The 20,723-nt window shown below is 42.4% G+C and overlaps 1 protein-coding gene across 1 annotated transcript in view; it reads right to left on the reverse strand.

The window, feature by feature from the left end:
* exoc2 (exocyst complex component 2) overlaps positions 1-20,723 on the reverse strand; it is a 48,155-nt gene that overhangs the window by 2,269 nt on the left and 25,163 nt on the right. The window contains exons 8-27 of the mRNA XM_041934933.1: positions 19,997-20,077; positions 18,299-18,444; positions 17,156-17,237; positions 16,918-17,020; positions 14,850-14,968; positions 9,427-9,540; positions 8,910-9,034; positions 8,228-8,296; positions 7,949-8,106; positions 7,702-7,823; positions 6,101-6,162; positions 5,907-5,987; positions 5,207-5,266; positions 4,996-5,057; positions 4,841-4,910; positions 3,710-3,826; positions 2,009-2,150; positions 636-691; positions 349-471; positions 98-159 (exon numbers count right to left, since the gene is read on the reverse strand). Coding sequence (XP_041790867.1) covers positions 98-159; positions 349-471; positions 636-691; positions 2,009-2,150; positions 3,710-3,826; positions 4,841-4,910; positions 4,996-5,057; positions 5,207-5,266; positions 5,907-5,987; positions 6,101-6,162; positions 7,702-7,823; positions 7,949-8,106; positions 8,228-8,296; positions 8,910-9,034; positions 9,427-9,540; positions 14,850-14,968; positions 16,918-17,020; positions 17,156-17,237; positions 18,299-18,444; positions 19,997-20,077 — 1,954 coding nt within the window. The remainder of the gene's footprint in view (positions 1-97; positions 160-348; positions 472-635; positions 692-2,008; positions 2,151-3,709; positions 3,827-4,840; positions 4,911-4,995; positions 5,058-5,206; positions 5,267-5,906; positions 5,988-6,100; positions 6,163-7,701; positions 7,824-7,948; positions 8,107-8,227; positions 8,297-8,909; positions 9,035-9,426; positions 9,541-14,849; positions 14,969-16,917; positions 17,021-17,155; positions 17,238-18,298; positions 18,445-19,996; positions 20,078-20,723) is intronic.

Below are 20,723 nucleotides of genomic sequence, written 5' to 3' on the forward strand. Positions count from 1 at the left end.
GATTTATGTTTGTGACATTCACTACCATAAATCACTAGGCACATGTATGTGAGTTCCCGTCTGTGCCACTATGTCAATGCGTGTGTGCTGCTCTTACTTGCTTTCAGCGTTTAGGTATGTGGATATAGCATCTGTCAGAGCGCAGACTTCAAGCCGAGCCTGAGGGCGATGAGGGATACATAAAAAAAAAAAAGAACATCAACTGTCAGCAGTTGGTAGCTTGAACTGAATAATGGTGTTATCAGAAACAACAGGTAAATCCCCATAAAGTGTGAGGGTCGACTTATGAGTCAGGGTCTTACTATGAGTGATAAACTGCTCTGTAACTGCGTGTGTGTCAGTGTGTACCTGCAGGGCTCCATTTTTGCTGAAGGAGGACACACATTGCATAAGACGACACATCTCGTCCGCAACCGACTCAATAATTTTTGACAAAACCCGTGGAACCAGGTCCTTAGAGACCGTGAAGACCTGAGACAGACAAGGTTGGTGATGAAAAGATAAGACAGAGGACACCGGAAAGAACAAACAAACAAACAAACGAAAAACAGCTGGTAAATGTAGGATTTGATGAAAAGGACCAAAGAACAAGAGAAGTTTTCATGGTGCAGACGCGGTGTGGAGGCTGTTTGTACCTCTGCATGAACTGTGATGATGTTGACCAGAGCTTCCTTCAGGTAGTTCCTTACACCTGAGGGAGAGGAAGGTGCAACATGAGCAAACATCCAAGTAGACTGGATGATGAGATGCTAAAAGAGCTAAATGGAAAGCAGTTGTATTTTAAAATGTCTTTCACCATGCAGATACGAACAACAGTCGCTGAAATAACAAAGTGTGTGGTGCTCCTCTAAATAAGAGATTTCTATAGCCAAGTCAAAAGCCATAAAGTACAAGCTCTTGACCGAAAACGACCAAAAATCTTTGATTATTTCTGATTAAGAATTTCTGGAATTGTAGTGATACGAGGAGGAGAAAAGTAGCCGTTTACACTGAAGGTAAATAATGTTACGGTTTTATACTGGAGGTCTAAATGGCCACTGCTCTGCCCACACCAGTAACCTGTCATCATGTTTTATTCAAGCTAACTGTGTATACAACAATAAACGGTTAATCTAAGTGGCTGCTCAGTGAAAGCCTCATAGTTCTAATGCTTGACAATTTATCTGGACCACTGTCACTTGTGGCAGAGATGTGAGTGACAGATGGAGCTGGAAATGTTGCTACATGCACAATTGTTTGGATTTGCACAGTTGTGTGAAGAGAAAGAGTAAATGTGTCCCCTTGAAGTTTAAAATATCTAACAGTGAAACAACAGAGGAAACAACAAACTGAAAGTACTGAAACTGGCTTTGCAGCACCCACACATCAGCATGAGCCCCATACAAGAAGCGCAGTAGTGAAAGTATCATATCCTAGATCTGTGCCCAGAATGTTCCTCTTTCACAAACACACAAAGTCCCACTTGCAGGAACAAACCAGAGCAAGGCCCAACTTTCGATCAATCCTGCCTTTACGAACTGTGCAATGAGCTGCTGCCCATCTGAAAAATTCACTCAGCGCTCACACACACTGTGGCATCTCGCCTCACATCCTGTGCTAAGGTAAACCACATATATGCATTTAAGTTTCACCTGGGTTCGGAGTGCATCTGGTGAGCAAAAAGTCAAACTTATCTCATGTACACACACACACATCGCTGCACGCACCCACAGCTGAACACAAAGGCCATGAGACTCTTAAGGGGGCCAACACATCGATCTCAGCGGTGTTTACAGTAAGCCATCAAAGAGCTGTGCTTTACTCATGACACATGAGAACCACAACAACACAGATATGCTGAGTTCTCATGCCGCAGAACTGTTAGGGGCTGATTTCTGATATCACTAGGGTCTGCAGGTGATTTCCCCCCACCCATACATCCCAGGTTTTATCATGACACACGAAGAGGGAGTACAGACTGAGAACCTCTCACTGAGCGTGCTCCCAGTGAGGCGGTGCTGCACAGTACCTGTAGGTGTTTGGCAGTCTCTCCAGTCAAAGTATCCGGCGTAGATGCCGGGCTCCAGGGAGCCTGCAATCGGGTCAGCTCGTCTCTCAATGTAGGCCTCAAACAGATTCATGTCCAGCTGTCGTACAGCGTCCGCACTTACCTGGGCAGGTCAAAGACACATAATGTTACCACAACCAAAAGACACAGTGTCTTTCTAATCAGTCTGATCAGGCTGGAATACTGTACAAATAAAACTGCCCATCAGTAGATATGTGATGTTTATTGTTGTTTAGTGACGTTGTCCTTCTTTAGCTGCATGTCTACATGTATTTGTATCATGAGAGCTTCTGACAACCACAGTGAAAAACCTGAGATCAACTAATGTACATTTGTATGAAGGGGCTGGGCGATGGGAGTGAAACCAATATCAGGACAGACAAACGAGTGTATTTCCAGTCATGATATGGGCTGTGCTGATACAGCACTTTTCTAACTTAGCAGACAATTTGCTCTCATTCACCTGTTCAACAGGCACACTCACGTCCTAATGGGAGCAAGGTTTCAGTGTCTAGCTCACAAACACTTTGACATGAGGAGGCTCAAAGGATTAAAGGACAACCCACTTTACCTCCTGAGCCGCTGCCAAATGTCGTGTAAAATCCCCGGAGCCCAAGATACCATTTTCAAATTGCTTATTTTGTTTAACCAACAGTCAAAATCCCACAGATGATCATTTACAATGAAACAGAAAAAAGCATCATATTGTCACATTTCAGAAGAAGGAAATGTTTGAGCATTTTTCCATTATAAGACAATGGTCTTGGTTCATTTTATGTTGGTGGACCAATTAACTAAGCATTCCAGTGTGAATGATATGACAACTGCACGCAAAGCCACATACATAAAGTGATGTTCAGTGACTGTAATGAACCATTTCCCACTCTCATGAATTACATCAGCAAGTCCTCAAAGCTGTAAAACAAAAACTTTGATGACTGTTTTCATCCGTTAACTTAACATATTTACTTTGCTGGAAATATTTGTTATTTTCCGGCGTAATTTGTTTGAGTTATCAGCAGCCCTGTACGGTATGTAGGTGTGCGATGGGAGATGCTTCAACTTTTAACTGTATATCCTGTTTGTAATATTTAGCTGCTTCAGAGGAAATGTGTGGAATGTTTGACTTTACTTTCACAAACATTTTACAGCTCTTGGCAGTGATAATGGCACAGCTGTGGCATACAGTGAGTAATTATTATTTAAAGATTCAAATCTAGACAAACTGTCGCCCATATCTTTCTCTCTAAATATTAAGAACACAAGATTCGTTAAAGTAAAATTCAACCTTTCGAAGAAAATGACGTTCACTTGTTTTTACAGGAAAACCAACCGAAGACTTCTTTGCTTTGTGATTCAGCCATTAGTCATCATGTGCAGTTGTGTGAGTGTTTGTGAGTGACTGTGTGTATGTGTGAATAGGAGAAAGGGGTAAAAAGTAGAACTGAGCTTCCAGGACAATGACCTTTATTTTAAAGGAAAGAGTCATATGTCTGCTCAGAAGAGTGTGCGGGACCTTCAGCACCTCTCACCATCTTTAGTTTTAATGACAACACAGAACGCTTCTCATCAGCAGTGCGGGACAGAGCGCAGTGCTCCTTCCTTTATCTGAGGTCCACACAGTTCAAAGCACAGCTGTCATTAATGGAGCGCCACACTGACCCGTGTGATCTTCTCGATCCCCGTGAAGCCGTGTTTCTCGAAGTGATCGGCCAGGTTCAGGAAGGTGTGTTTCTCCAGGTACTGGCAGTTACTGAGGATGATGAGGAGACGCTGCTCCTATACACACAAACACATGTTCATACTTTTAGACTTGTGAGGACTCTCATAGACTGAATGCGTTCCCTAGACCCTGACCTTACCCCCCCATTCCCGCCTGTCCTAAAGTGTCCTTTGAGAACAAGCCCCAGTTTCCAAAATGCTCTAATTTTCCAAAGAATTCTAAATGAATTTCTTAATCTAATCTAAAATGCCCCACCTTTCAAAAAATATTCTCACTTTCCAAACCTGGACTAATTTTCCTGACATGTCTGTGCTTTCCAAACAGATCTGCACTTTGCTGAAATGTCCTCTTTGTCCAAAATGTCCTCACTTCTCAAGGTCTAAAACTGGTACTCCCTAGCAAATAGGTACAAGAGCATAAACACAATAATTCATACACATTCACACAAACACTGAGGACTGATGACAGAATGGTTGGCCTACATTTTCATAACCACAAATGATGTCCCCATTGGCAGCAATTTGTTTTTGAGACTCTGTCTAATCAAGACTGCGGACATACAGACAAGGTAAGTGTCTTCAAAGGGCTGACGTGGTGATGGCAGTATGTATGTGGCCATCTCTTGCTTGCCAAATAGTCAAACACTGGAGTTTATATCCTGAGTATTAACTCTGGTCAGATGCACTCAGTCGAGTCTGGTTGTCTAACCATCGCTACACATATTTGGGCTGGGGAAACCCCGTCTGCATCTTGCTCCATTTCCCTTTACCAGAAACACTCTACGCCCTGCTCTTCCTCCTCATCCTCCTCGTCCTCCTCCCCTGCGCTTAACCCCCTGCACCAACATCTCAAGCAAGTTACAGGAAATGAGGACGTATCTGCTTCTTGTCCACAACCAGGAAACAGCCAGATAACATTTTGTGGTTTTGAATGAGTGACACACGTGTTCGTCTGGTTGTGTGAAGGAGAAAGCCCGCACTCTGGTGATGCTGGCAGTCGCCAGATGTGGGACTTCAGGTGTATTAACCCCAAACAGTTTCAAGGAAATAATACAAAAATGTCGCGCTCACAGATGTGGGACTGAAGCCGTCCTGAATGCCAGGGAACCGATCTGGAGAGGACAGGTCCACTGAAATGTTGCTGCACACACAGGAGAGATTTTAACATGTAACATGAGTCGTGCACACTATAACCAAAGATATAAATAAGTCATCTGAATACTTACTGAGACGTATCAATGTCAGCGTCTGTTTTAGTGCTCAGCTGCTCCAAACAGTTGATGAAAACCTGTGTTGAGCACATGAACACACTCATCAGGCATGATTTGAAAAACAAACTACTGGCATGATCATATCGTACTCTACAGGATAAACAGATTTAGACGTCACATGATGTAATTATACATGTCAGTCTGGCTGCAGGCTGATAGATCTTACCTTCATGATGTTGACACTGAGCTCTGTGGCCTGGTCCTGGACCTGGTCCAACTGCAGCACCTGATGAAAAGACAGTGACACAAGTTCACTAAAATCAGAGGCTGGAGAATTCTATAGTTTTGTGCTTTCATTGTCATGATAGGTTGTGTTTGTTCACAAAGGTTTATGAAGCACAATCACTGAAGCTTAAGATTGCTGTACAGTTTCTTTATCAAATATAGGCCTGCATGAGTGTGGCTACAATCATAGTCAGAACTTTTGCGCAATGATGAGACCATGATGAAGATGATGATTCTCCACCATCTGTGAAAGTGCCACCTTATCACAACGAAAGCAGTGCAATTACAAAGTAGTCTCAGGGATCTCGTGCAGTGAATATGTTCTGAACTCCAGCAGCAACTGTTGGGACCGCAGAGAATAAGATTGATAAGATAAGATAAGATTTGACTACACCTTGACTCCCTCTAAAAGGAGCAGTGTGAAGGACCCGGGGACACGTTTTGATGTCGGTCCCTTCTTCAAGTTCACATAGGGTATACTCAAAGATACTCAAAGTGCGTTAGCAGCAAATGATTGTGATTGGCCAAACAGATTACTTTGATGTACCAGTGCAAGCACTCCAAACACAAGGTGTCAATGGCAAGCTGTGATTTGGATCATCATACAGATACTTCTTGATGATTACAGGGGATTATCTCACATTGATTTCTCCTGCTTTGATCTCCAGCGGCTCTTTGAGAGACTGCAGCATCTGGACCATGCACTGTTCAAACTGTGAAGGCTGCAAAAAACACAGGGAAGAGAACACGTAGATTACAAAAAGCAGTCTGACATGTGACTGACAGTTCATCTCTCATTAGGCATGACGGGATTGATGCAATAACACATCCTTACCAGGCTGGTGATTCCCTCATTGTCTACAACCCAGTCCTCCTTCTCAGCGAGCCTCTTGACATCTGAGTGTGTAAAACGCACAAATATGAATTGAGAGGACAATTAATTTAAATCTCTCTACAGTTTATTGAAGTCACAGACATAAGAAAAAGGCTCACTATATATGAAGTGTGATCACTTCCATACAGGATTATTACAATTCAGTTAAAGCGTTTCTGAGGAAAAACCACAACATGATATACAATCAAACTCTTTCTGACCAAATCACAATTGGATGTGTGCAAGGCGATAAGTTCAGTGAAAACCAGTCACTCCTCTCTAAATGACCATGTCTAACCGCAAGTGAAACTGAGCATGTCTGGTTTTAGTCTCATAACACTTTCACCATTACTACGTGGAAGCTGTATGAGGTAAAAGGTGACAGTTGAGGACACTGACCGCCAAGTACTCAATGGAGGAATGCAGCAGTCTCTTCACTCTCTGCCTGAGTTTGTGTAAAGGATAGTGTTATTAGAAATCTTCACTTCTGATCTGTTACTGTTTCCCAAGTCCATACAACATACGACTTGTAAACATTAAGTGTTATATGCTAATATATACAAATTGTTACAGTACACTGTTTATGAAACCAATGTACAAGGGGTGGGTGGTACACTAGTGTCACGTTCTGCCATGATTTTGCAACACCGCCATTACCATGACAAATGTTTGAGCATATTAAAACTAATATGCTTCATTGTGGCTGCAATAACATGTAGGTAGAGGGCTACACTTGTACTCATAGAACTGGAGTTACACCCAACTAACTACTATTTTCACTATAGATGTGAAAGGAAACATTATAAGCAAAGCATGCCAGTTTCTCTGGTAGTCTTCATCTACTCCCACCATCCGAGGAAGAGGATACGCTGTGGATAAACTTCATGGAAATGTCCCCACAACAATAACAACAACAACAGGAAAACATTTAGACTACATGTATCCGCTAATCATTTTACTTCAGACTGCTTTGAGTGGAGTATCCCTTTTATTTTTGTAATACTGTGATATAATACCACCACTGTAAAAACAACAAACTATCCTGATCTACATTTTAGATCATACCATCCATTCCTACAATACACTTTACTATTCTGTGCTAACAAATGATACAGTGAGTGCACCAACAGACACCAATAAAACTGTGAATTAAGAATGACATAGCCAATTAAACTTAACAAGAGAAAGCTACATGTGTTTTTGAAGATTTAATCAAGATTTATTTTTTAGTCTTCCAGTGTAAAAACACTTGTCTAGTCTACAGATGAAAAAACACATTTAAAATCTAAATTGACCAAAATTCAGGTGAAAACAGAGCAATAAAAATACCATTTGCAATACAACTTATAAGAGTTTCCATTTTTTGCCAACTAAGATGACTCAGCAGCTTATTTGGATTTTGGACATAACATAACATGGCATAACACGTGTCTGGAGGCAAAATCCAGGAAGTTCAGAAATTTTGTGAAACAAATCTTTTGTTAATTTTTCATGAAGGTCACTCAGAGCCTTTGTCTTACTTATACCCTCTGTGCTCCATTACCTCTCCTGCTCACCCTCACCTTCTGTAGTGTGCAGCAGAGTCACCATGAGGCAGTGAACTCTCAAATCCAGCAGCAGATCCTGGATCACCTGCAGCAAATCATTTGGGATCTCCAGGGCAGACAGAGCCTCATGACAACCCCTGGACGAGAGACAGGAGACGCAAAAGAGAGAGCGAGAGGCGTGAAGTTCAAAATCCCTGCATATGACCATGTGAGAACAGCATACAATCAATGACACACATATTCAAGCAATCAGTGTGAGAACCTGACGGTGTGTATGATTTGTGTCAGCCAGGCTCCAGTGAGCTCTGTCTTGGTCTCCCAGCCTCCGTAAAGACTCAGCTCCGCCTGTGGCATGGTGGTGGGGAGGAGAGCCCCGCGCACCAGCTTCACCAGCCGATGGGTCATCTCCTCGATCATTTTCTATAAAGCACAAAGCATACACACAAATGACAGGTTTAGATGGTATTCATTAAAAAAACTGTGGGGGTGAGAAACACTGTCAAAATAACATCTGTGTGTAAACAGTCACAATGAAGCATACTTTAAAGTCATTCTGTCTCTGTCTGGCATTCTTCTTGGACTTTTCCACCTGCCCAGATTTCTCTCCAGTCTGCAGAAGAAAGAACAAACAAGAAACACTAATGTCTATAATTATCTATAGATCAAAACAAATCTTCCAGATTTTTGTAGACTGTCAGTCACATCAAGGAACCCAGTGTGCAGACAGACCTTCCCCTGCTGCATTACACCTATGAAAAGGGAACCCCTGAAAGAAAATCATGAATACTGGTCTGTAATGTACAGTTGCAGAGAAAAATGATTTTATTCTCATCAGTCTTGTCAAGACAATGTATTTTCTTAACCATAAAGGGCCAGTTCACCTAAAAAAAAACAACTTCTAACTGTTACCAGTTTCCACAGGGAATATTTTGATTGGCAGGGTGTTCTATGTATTATCCAGAGTAACAGTCGATTTGTTTTCTTCCATACTCTGCACCACAAATGAAATTACTACCACCTCCATTGTTTTTGGGTGGAGAGAGGAGGATTTCAAACTATCTGAAAGGCAAGATGCCACAAGAGGGAAGTGGGGAGAAAAATGTTGTGATTAGAGTAAACCCTGTGAAGTGTGTTGAATATGGTAGTTCTATATTTTGTGTGTCTCTTCATTGTAACAGCCTCTCAGGCATTTACCTCATTGTAACAGCCTCTCAGGCATTTACCTCACTAAAAAGACTTCCATTAACATAAGAGATCCAAAGCTTCCAGAAGTTGGGCAGCTGACCGATCACCACATCTGACAGCTTCTCCACAAACTGCACCTGCTGCGGGGTTTCAAAGCGCCAGGCTGCAACAAAGACACATACATGCTGGATTAGACCAACCCACTCACTAGCAATACTTATCTGTGCTGTGCAGGATGACCTAGCAAGTTGCACGGCATTAGAATATCAGAGTGCTTGTGTAATTCAAAGAATCACAGATGAATATATTTAATTTCCAGGCACACCAGGCTCCAGTTGTTTGTTTTTTTGTTTGTACATTTACTGTACTGCCTGACATGCTGCAGCTCCGTTACGCATGACTCTTATATACCGCGATTTCCCCTAAGCACTGAACATGGCAAAAAGTGTCACACACACAAACAAACAAAAGCACAGTCAGAGTGAGGCTCAGACTGGGAAGCCCCTCCCAGGCACCAAATGTGTGGGTGAGATGTCAGATGATTGTGGTGCTCACTGCTGGGTCGTGGTGTTCGCAGGCTGCCCCCCCTCTTCAGAGACGCAGTGTGGCTGAGCCTGCTGAGGGCTGACGGACGGGTATCCCCCTCTGGGTCCAGAGCTCCAACACCCACTGACAGACATAACGAAAGAAGGAGGGGCAGGCAAGAGATGAGAAATGAACTCGGACGAAAAAGAAACACATACTTCAGATATCAAATAATCAAATAAGCCATTTTCATAATTCCACATTCCTCGATAAGCTCGGCAGGCTTTCACACCAAACAGTCCTCACTCGCCCCTCTCGGCCTTTCTTTATTTGTCTTCTGATCCGTCTCTGCCGTGGCCCACAGCTGAGAGAATGTCCCGTTGTTTCCAGGGTGAGGAAACAGAGCTGTGGGCTCTGTGAAAACTGGGGTGAAGTGGGTTTACGTCGACCACACTGGGCTCTGTTAGTCTGATCCTTATACAACAACGAGAGCTCCACTAGATGGCAACAGGGAGCTTTGCAGCTGTGACGAATGAGAAAGCTGCAACCATGCACTCCTATCTCAGCTAGCAAGATTACTTTAATGCTGTGAATCCATGAGATAACTTTAAGATAACAGAGTAAAGGTGAAAGTTAAAAAAAGAGAATGAAAGTGAAACACTGCAGAGCTGAGAGGGGATCGAACTTACTACAATGAAAATGAAACTTATAAGACAGGTTTGTGCAACGCTGCAAAACGCCTACATGTAGTTAATCTAAAGGAAGACAAACGGATGGCCACATTTCCAAAACATGTGTCTGACACACACGGAGAAAAGTGCACTGGTGAGTCACAGACCGAGTGTAGTGTGTATGCAAGTATTGAGAAATCCCCAAGCAAAGGCGCAAACATGGTCGAGCCGGCCGTGCACACAACACAGCCATGCAGTCTAGAAAATGTAAGGAAATTTTCATTTGAGTCATCCGAGTCTGTAAACACACTAAGTGTTCTCACATTACACTTTCACACACACACACACACACACACACACATTGACACACAGCCCTTATAGAGCTGTGCAGAGTCGGTCTCTGTGATGTTTTTCTCTCTTTTTACAGGGATGAGAGCTGCTGTTGATCCAGGTGTCAGCTGAACTCCCAGCGTCCTCAGAATGCACAAAATTTAAGAAGTATGCGTGTGCATGCGACGGTCGAGGTGTGTGTGCAGGGCTGCTAAACTATTCATTATGCTGCTGCGCTGTTTCTTGGCAAAAGTTTGAAGGTTAAAATATAGGAAGCGCTGTGTATGTGTGTTGAAGACACTGAGACAATATGTGTCACCTGCTCACTTCCTCATCAGGTCTGATGCTTCTCTGCAGGCAAGATGAGTTCCTGTTCCCTAAGGGGTCACTGACCCTGACCACAACCACACACATACACCCACACACATGCACACACACACACCTCACTAACTCCTGTTTTCATTTTGTTTATTTCCCATGCAAAAGAATAATAAAGTCACTTTTCACAGATTTGTTTTAGATTTTCACATGTATTTCAAGCATACTTTATGTCCTCACAGACCAAAAAGCTGTGATACTTTCTGTTGACCACCGTATTTTATAGCAAACAAAGTTCTATTAAGGTGTTGACAGCTCAGAAGATGTGCAGCCAAAACATATATGGGAATGAAGTGACATCTGAGCTCTGGATTCCCTCCAACACAATAAGAGAGCAGCAGATGGTAAAACTCGTTTTAGTAAGTTAGTTAATTCTTCATTTTTTTTCAGATTACTAAGATGAACAGATGACAGAGAATGAACATAAAGCTCCTGACTGTCTTGGAGGAGAAATAAAAAACACTCTTAAGAATATGCCACACACTGATACCCATGCTAACTGAGGCGTAATAATAATTAACACGTTTCTCCCAGAGTGGTATGACTGGGTCTAAAATCACAACCGCATGTTTTCCAGTCAAACCTAAGAACACTAGAATTGCTCTAATTGTTCACTGACAAAACTATTTTCCTAAGAACAAAATTTCCTGCTAATTGTATTGATATTGGCAGAAGAAGCTCTGTTCAGGAAGTAAGACTACTGCTGTTTATAATTGAATCGGGCAGAGTCAGATTGCAGCACCGGGGCACGATGGGAGTGTTTAGACATACGGAAGCAACTTGCGCTGCTATGCTTCCTCACAAGAAAACTCAGGCTTCGGGCTTTTGTTCCTACAGAGACGGATGAGCCCATTTCACGTTTAAGGCAGTTTAGATGGTAATTAATGAAATCATAACTGCACCAGAACGGCCTTTCACCTCATATTCTGGACTGAGAAACACAAAGACAGAGAAAATGACATCAGTTACTGCAGACATGACTGATCCATCACAGAAAAATAATCCCTGCCACGTGTGATGCTGACAATAGTACAAAAGATGGCTTTTAAATACACTGAGCTGGTAAATGTGATACGAGAAGGCAGAGGAGGCCGCCAGCAGATGGGGAGGCTGTGAGGTACCAGCAAGGGGGATTCTGGCTATTTGAGATGGGGGGATAGTGGATGTGGTTTTAGGACGGTGGCTGTTCAAGGGCTGCCTCGGTGGAGGGATATTTCAAGAGGCACGGGTTTCGTGAGCAAGAGGTGAGGAGCAAAGAGCAGGGATGGTAAATAGCTACCAGGTGTGTGTGTGTGTGTGTGTGTGTGTGTGTGTGTGTGTGTGTGTGAGGGGAAGAGGTAGGGACAGAGGGGGTCTCTGTGAAGTGTATCAGCAGAGGGGACAGGAGATAACTGGCTGTGGCAAACAACAAGAGTAAAGTGTGTGCACCGTACTGTATATGTGTGCACTGGTGTGTATGAGCATGCGTGGTCCTGTCATTATGACTCCATTTACACCTGGTATTAAAATGTAAAATGCGATCGTGATTCAGAAGAGGAAAAACTAATGTTAATGCAAGGTGTAAATGCATTATGATCAGAATTTGATTGGATCTGCCTGACCACATCTGGAGGTAGTGTGGCTGGCATTGTGTTCGGATCTTAGGTGGGTGTAAATGCAATCCACGCCTCTAATTACGGATTATGTTTATTTGGTGCCATGAAAGGACCAAAAGATGCGTTATTCAACAGAACTGTGTGAAAAATGAAGCAATACAGGTGGAAAATGAATGATATACAGTAAGAAATCACTGTTTGCCACAGTGGGCGCTGCATTCAGCTGTGCAGCTGGTCTGCATAGGAATATAATTTCTCTTTTCACAGAGTAGCTGACACACCAGACTGCATCACACCAGGACAAACTGGCACAATGTTTTTTATACAGAGAAAAGAATAACTTAATGTACTCCATCTGCTGAATTTACAAGAGGGGACATATAATTAAAACATCTTCGTAGACAGCATTTAAGAAAGTTTATGAAGTTTTCCCTTACTCAACAACTCACAAAACTCTGACTGTTTTAAGGGAGTCTGGGGCTGATTTGCCACACCATGAAATGACTCACATACAGGTTTTGCTCTGGAGGACAGAGATTGGATCTCAATGAGGATGAATTAAAAATAGCAGCTTTACACACTGAACACAAAGGCAAGATCTGATCATTTATTATCCAGATAATGTAACTGTATACAGATGTACGTGTATGTATACTAAGACTGTCGTTCGGTCGTTTGTTGAAACACTTCAGGGTACCCTGTTGAGCTTTTGACCAGTTGTCATGCTGTTTTGATGAGGTCCTTGTTGTGTTTGTATTGTGTGTCCTACTAGCACCCACAACAAGCCCACAGGAACAATGCTGGGCTGTAATGTGTTTCTGTCCACTGACAGAGTCACATGATGATCACTGGCTCAAATAAACAGCTGCCGAACAGTGAAGTAACATTTTTCATCAACACTCCAGCGTGACTTTTTGTGTTATCAGAGGTTGATCTCTTAGGTACAATAAAATTGAAAGTTTCGAAGATTTATGTAGCAAACATCAACCAGTGAAAGACTCTACTGAGCACGTTCTATGTGTCCAAAAAGCTGGAGGCCTGAAAAAGATTTTGCCATACACAGCAAAAATTCAGTTTTACAAATGTTTTGATGAGAAACACCAAAAGTAAACTTTTGTGTTTATTTATGTGAAAACTTCACAGGGTACCTTAAAAAAGACCTACATTTACATTTTCCTTACAAGTGATCTAATGTGGTTGTGCGAATGATGACTGTCCCCTCTCAGTGGCAGAGGTGGAGGCAGCGTGACGTTATTGACACCACCACAGAAAAGACTTAGCAAGGAGGTCAGAGGAGACTTACAAACCTGAACTCGACAGTGGATACCGCAGCTCATGGCCTGCCTGCTGGAATCAGTCATGTCTGATTCCTTTTCAACATGAAGGTGATCTTCTTCTACCTTTACCAAGTAGTTTCAGTTGCCTAAACTAAAATAGAGCTGAACCACAGATGTGGCAGATTGGGAGTCTTGTTTGGAAAAGTCATATGGGTCACTTTGGAAGACACTGGGGAATGCTTATTTTGTTTATTTATATATTGTCAGCATTGTATATAGAATATTGTTTGGATCTAATGTTTCTCTTGAATCTCAAAGTTGGATTTTGTCTTCTACTGTTATATCGAAGTAAATAAACTAACTGTAAACGTGTATTTCTGTGTATGTGTTTCAGTGTATTTTTGCAAACCAGTAATTTTCAGAATAGTTGGGTTGCATTGATTTGCATGCAATTTCATATTCACTCCCTGCCACATGTTGCTCTGCTGTGGAATGCATGTGAGGACTGAAAAGGGGCCATCCCTGACATGATGATCAACATGATATTTAACTGTGGAGAGGCATGGAGAAAACCAACCCCCAGATCCATCAAGCCTGAGCCCCGGAAACCACTGTTACCCTTAGCATTAGACATATTTATGTTCCAGCTGCACTCTGTGAAGCAGCCACCCACTCACAATGTATTTGTATGGGTGCCTTTGTGTAAGTGTGGGTACAGGAGTGTGTGTGTGGGTGTGCGAGCGTGGTTGGCGGATCGCTGTTCTTCCTGAGCGGACGGTTTCACGTTCACATTTTTCTGCTGGCTGATTTAACAGAGGAACAGCTTAATTGGGGTTAATTGTTCCAATCCATCTGTGAAGCTGTGTGTGAATGAGAAAGAGAGTTTGTATGTGTGCGTGTGCAGTAACATGTCAAGCCCTGAAACCCAAATCCGAAGCCAATGCTGCCTCGCTTTCATCTTATTCATACATTCATGAAAAAATAAACACTCGGGCCTCAGGCAGGGGAGGGCGGTGATAGAGAGGGGAATGCAAGCAGAGAGCTGGTACGATGCAGAGGCAGCTGGCTTTCTCTCTTCCCTCAGCTACCTTCAGACTCACATGACTTATAGCTGTTTGATTGGAAATGCTAAATAGAAACTTTTCACTTCATGTGGAAAGTAAGTCAGCTCAGACATATGTGTGCTTATGCGAGTTAGTCACCTCTCTGGCCGCTGATGAACTCATCTCTGCAGTCTTGCATCAGCTGCAGGATCCACTTGTGCTGAGCGTGGATGCACAGCCATGCTGGGTCACCTGGGGCATGCAGGTCAGACAGGTACCTGCATGCGCAAAAAAAAAAAACAAAACCCACAAAGGTGAGGAAAATTAACAATGAAAGAGGGGGGAAAAAGGGAAGGAGGAGAGGGCTGATCATATCTAATTTTATGAAGCAACATTTCAGCAACTACTGCCTCCTTCAGGATAAGGGCAAAAAAAATCATAAAAAAAAACAAACCCTAACCCACATAGAGGGGCTTCTTAAGAAGTTGTTCCAGTACAGACGAGCAGAAAAGCTTTGTGTAAATTGAGTCAGCTCTCCAAGCTGATGAAACAATTCACTGACTCCTCTTGGCATCTGCATTTGTTGTGTCTCTACACTAACTTGGTCAAGTTTTTCATTTAATTTGTCCAAACGTTTATATAGAGTGTATTGGTTCACAATTAGCTCAGAAATAGCCAAAAAAATGTATCCACATTTTAGACAACAGAAAACACAAAACCAAAATGCACTGAACCAAAATAAGCAAAATCACAAGAGAGAGAGAGACATCTGGATGCTTGAATTCAAATCAAGCTATAAAGTTTACAAAACAATATAAATATGTCTCAAAGAAACATGTTTCATACTACTTAAAAAAGCAAAGATTGATTGCAAATCAATATGAATCCTTTAAAACCATAAGGTGTCAAATTTAAAGATTTGGCCAACCCAAAGAGGACGCAGCGAAAAAGACAGGATGCGTCAATACACTGATGATTTTAGCAGATACTACTGGTGTCAGCATATAAAAGACATGAACTTGCAATATGAGCTAAAAAGTATAATTTCTGTAATTTATCAATAAAAAGGTTAAGCTATGTGTGCGACGTTATAATCACAAAAAAATTAGGTTAATGTGTAAACACAAAAATGAATCATATAAAAAAGTCAAAGCACAATAAATAGAGAAAAAGAAGAGAAAAATATTTAACAAGAAAATCTATTAATGAACCCATAGGCCCCAAAGAGCATACAAACTTTAACATACAAAAATCTACAGTGAAACAGTGAAAAGACAAGATCCAATCTGTTCTCTGCATTAAAGCATGCAGAGAACACATACAAATCCAGAATCAATAAATAGAAAATAAAAAAGGGACTTTTCGATCCTATGCCTGAGCCTCACAAACACGTCACCCTCTTATCCATCTGCCCCTCTCTCCCCATAATCATCTTTCTCCCAGGTTCCTTCCTGGGCATCACTCAGTGACCTGTGGGATGACGGATGACTCACTCTCTGAGCTGTGGCCTGGCTCCCTCTACTGTCCCCCTATGAACCAACTGCTCATTTGTTTCTCATTAGGTGGCATCTTTCTGAAGTTTGAGCGAGACTCACGGGCACAAGGCACACGCACGCACATGCACAAAGCTCCCACCATCCACGGCAAGAGTAAACAGGAGCTGAGTGGGCGTTCAGAGCCGTGCCTAATGCTGCAGGATGAAAGATGTTGCCGTGTGGTTGAGAACTGGTCTCTGTGATCCTGACAGGTCGGTCTTAACAATAATAAATGGGGAGAGACCACAAGTATGAATGGACAGAAGGAGAGAGGGGGGAAAAAGGAGGAAAGACAGGCAAGGAAGAAATAGAGAGAGAAAGAAGAGAACGGGACAACAGAAAGTTGAGAAGATTAGTCAACATTCAGAGAAAAGTGAGAGGCAGACGGAAGAAAGTGGACGGAGGATGAGGTTCTGGTAAACGGTGACACCGACAGACATCAAGGAAACCAAAAGGAGAGCAATGAAGGAGTATAAGAGATAATATCATGACTGTATATTTAATGTACACAGACGGTTCGCAATGCGGAGAGATTGTGAGAAATGAGCATATTCTGAGAAAAGTGGAAAACTCCACTGAACATGTAGATGATGAATCTGTTATTTAAAAACAAAGAGCAGGAAATGTATGAAGGCAACATGACGACTGGCAGGAATACAGGCACATCGTATGAAATAAAAGTGTAAAGAGACCTGATGTATCTCTTCTGGTCGTGCAGAGTCGATGGGGTCTGCAGCAGTTTATCCAATAAGAGACTCCTCAGAGCGCTGATCCTGGTCTCGACCTCGGCATACACTACAGCAAAGTAACATTTTTATTCAAGATGAGAATATTCAAAACAGAGAGAAAAGTTGAAAAAGAGTGATATTTTGCTCAACTTCATCCATTTATTGAAATAAAAACCCCTAAAGGAAAACAGAAATTATATACCTTTTTTGAAAACAGGGACTTCAGTGTTGCCAAAGAGAGATTTGGCTTTCTCGTAGTCATTGATCACCACATCGTAATCACCCTGAGAGAGAAAGGTCAGTTCAGTTTTTTTAAACTTATCAATCGTGACACATACTGTGGATTTAAGCCTCTCTGGCTCCACCAACTGGATGACAGCCATCCAATCTGTGCCATTAAACAAATATACTGTAAATACTGGGACACGCTGTCTTAAAAAGAACTCTGATGTGATTAAAAGGGCAGCTTCAGAATCCCATGATGCTCTTTCCTTGTAGGGCTGCGGGAGTTCTTAAAGCAGCTTCAGACCTCTAAGATTTAAAAAAAAAAAGGTGAGGAGCTATGTCCACACAATGCATGTGACACCAACCTGCAGTTACAGTCCCAAAAGCAATAACAGTATTTATGATACAGAGAAAAACTGCCGAGAGGAACATAATGTAATGACAGAAAAATGACTTTGCTGCTTGTTTCTACAGTCTGTAGTTGCAGCAAGGTTTTGGATTATTATGTTTTCATTGTAGCTGTTCTCTTGGGTTATGTTTAAACAGTGTTTATGTGCTGCTTGTCTTCTGTTGCTGTTTGGACAGTTTCCTGCAGAGGAACAATAAAGTAAAGTTAAGTGAAATGAGGTGATGAGGTGACACACGCTGGAGGACCTGAAATGCAATGGAAAGCTTCTCAAGGGAGCCGTTGGGTTTTATGATTGCCCTGCTGGGCTTTATAATAAGTGAGGAACATTAACCCGCAGATTCTGTGCACCCCAGCGTTCTTTGATTATGTTCCCATACTTTGAGATGACAATGTCCTGTTATGACAGCTAAATGAGCTGAATGAAGATTAGTTTCATGAACACCGAGATGAAAACAATGACCACAAATAAGCAGACCTAAACACTGTGCTGAGGGAAGTTCTGAGGGCGCAGACTGTAAAACAGATTTTCACCTCCTCCATCACTCAGGGAGCCGAAGGCATTCCCTCTTGAAGAATGATCCAATGTCTAACTACTCTCAACTCAGGACTCACATGACAGCATTAAACGTGTGCTGGCGTGGAGGCAAATTGAAGCTCTGTTTATTTTGCAGCACATGTGCTGGTGTCTCTGGTGTTCTCTGGGGACAGTACCTTTTGGATGTTGCGTTCAATGTTGAGTGGCAGGTTGAAGAGAAACTTGAAGCGCTGCAGGACGTTGAGTGCATTGCGTGTGGAGTCAGCTTTGTCTTTCCGCCCCAAGACCTCCTGGAAAAGAGTATCTGCAGTATCACTCGCTCCTACGAGAGAGACGGACAGAGAAAGAGGGAGTGAGTGAAAGAGGCAGGAGAAAATGAGAAACTGGGATACTATAAAAATAAATGTTGATACCACATTTCCCTTTTAATGTCAGTCTCTGGTTTTCTTCCTGCTCTGTGTGCTATCTGACGCAGTAGAGACCGAGCTGCTAGGGAGAAAGTGACAGCTATCTCTGAGTCAGACAGCTTAGTGGAACCTTTGCACAGCGAACTGGCTTCGTGTGTGGCCTCAGATGTACCCTCTAACAGGGGGAGGAAAAAAAACAAGTTCTTCTAATCAAAACAAAACCCCACCCCCAAAACAAAATCCCTGAAGGAAAAACAGCATGGGACCGAACAGAGGAATATTTCACATTTTTCACTAGAAAATCTCAGTTGTCGTGAAGGGAACGTTCCTATTTTGTGATTGGCTGATTGGTGCTGTGATGTTTGACGCATGGGTTTTTTTTGGGGGGTTATTGGTGGCTTGGGCCCACAAGTCCGGGGCTGTGGGGATGAAAGCTACGTCTGGCTGGGAGGTTTGTTTACTCTAGACTCCGGGAAAAGGTGCAGCTTATTGACCCTCCATTAGAAAAGTCACATTGTCATGTATGAGATGAGAGGGTGGGAACACAGGATCAGCAGAAGGATCCGCTTGTCAAAAAGGGAAAGATCAACAAAGGCGACTGAACATGCAGTGTGTTTGGTCTGTGGACGGTGCATCAGTGGCTGGTGGATGGTGAAGTTGGGCAGCATCAGGCTGTCTTTGACCTTTTTGCTCTTTTATTTGAACAGGTTAAAATCAACACAAGGACATACTGTAAAAAATAAGAAAATCAAGAGGGAGAGAAAAACCAAAAGCATCTCTTTCATTACCTCTAATTAAAAAATAAAAAACAACACCAATGTCAAATATACAATATATACAGATTAAAGAAAGAAAGCTATTGAATGATATATAAAACAAAGTTTAAAGGGCTTTAAAAAAATATATTTGTATTGTAGGATTTGAGCATGACATCTTGTGATCAGTAAGTGTGACTTAATCTCAACTCAAGGTCAACTTAACTTCTTAACTGTCAGCAAATGAAGAAAAAGTAGGCGAAGGATAAGATCAGATCATCTTTACACAGAAAACAGGGGTTACCATTTCCCCTGTGTATGAGCTCTTGTTGTCATTTATCCAACTTTCCACACATGATGACACATAATTCCAGCCCCTGAGGGAGACTGTGAGCTGCAGATTGATCTATTGCTCTGAAAAAGATGGTCACTGAGTCTTAAATTGAAATTATTTTGTCACATGTAAGAGTACTATATCATCCAGAAATGGACCCCAACCAGTATATTTGGGAAGTGAAGATTAGATGACTGCTTAAGTGAGTGGATCTGTGAAGTCACTTGAATTAATGACCTGCAGGACATATCTTTGGAAAACATCAAGGTAAAGTGTAGGGAAAAAATTGAAACACTGAACCTGTACAGTGACATGAGGAGTGTAATAAATAAAAACCTCCTGCAGTTCTCTTGGAGCTCTAAATGAAGAGATGCTTACTGTTGAGGATGTTTTCTAGTCGTTGGGTCATTGATCCCTCCACCTTCTCCGTACCATCAGACTCCAGCCTCTGGTGGATTGCTGCAACAAAAAAAGTCAGTATCAATTTGTACTGCGATGGACAAAATACAGTGAAATCAGAGAGAGAGCAGTGTGTGGAAAAAGAGAAAAGAAAAAAAAATGCAGAGAAAAAGCGGAAAACGGTTCTCCACACTGTGGAGTGACCAACGTGCAATCCCCTGAGACAGGAACATTTTCAATTTCAGGAACCGAAGGTAAAACAATAAACAGGCCCTACCCCAGTGGTAGATGGGAGATAACCTCGCCGATCTCCGCCCACAGATGCTGCTATTGAACCCCCCCCCTCCCGCTTTGTGCCTGTTCCCACGCAACAGAGGACCTGACCTTGTTCCAGTGTGGCGACTGTACTGGATCAATTCACCTAGGCAAAGCCATTCACAGCACAGTTTTGTGGTCTTGGGACATTTGTAGCCCTCTGACCTGGAGGTAATGTGAATCTAAAATGTTTCAACTCTCTAAAAGTAACAGTTGGGAGAGCAGAGCTGGAGGTCTGGATGCCAAAAATGACTGTTGCTCAGGGGAAGTGGGAGGAACTCTGATGGCTTGTATCCATCACTTAGCGTGAAGAGCTTTGCACGGGAGAGGGAATCCGAAAAAAGGGAATGAGGGGAGAAAACATAGAGGGAGAAAAAGAGGCAGAGCGAGT

The sequence above is a fragment of the Chelmon rostratus genome, chromosome 4 (genome assembly GCF_017976325.1).
Source record: "Chelmon rostratus isolate fCheRos1 chromosome 4, fCheRos1.pri, whole genome shotgun sequence".
NCBI lineage: Eukaryota > Metazoa > Chordata > Actinopteri > Chaetodontiformes > Chaetodontidae > Chelmon > Chelmon rostratus.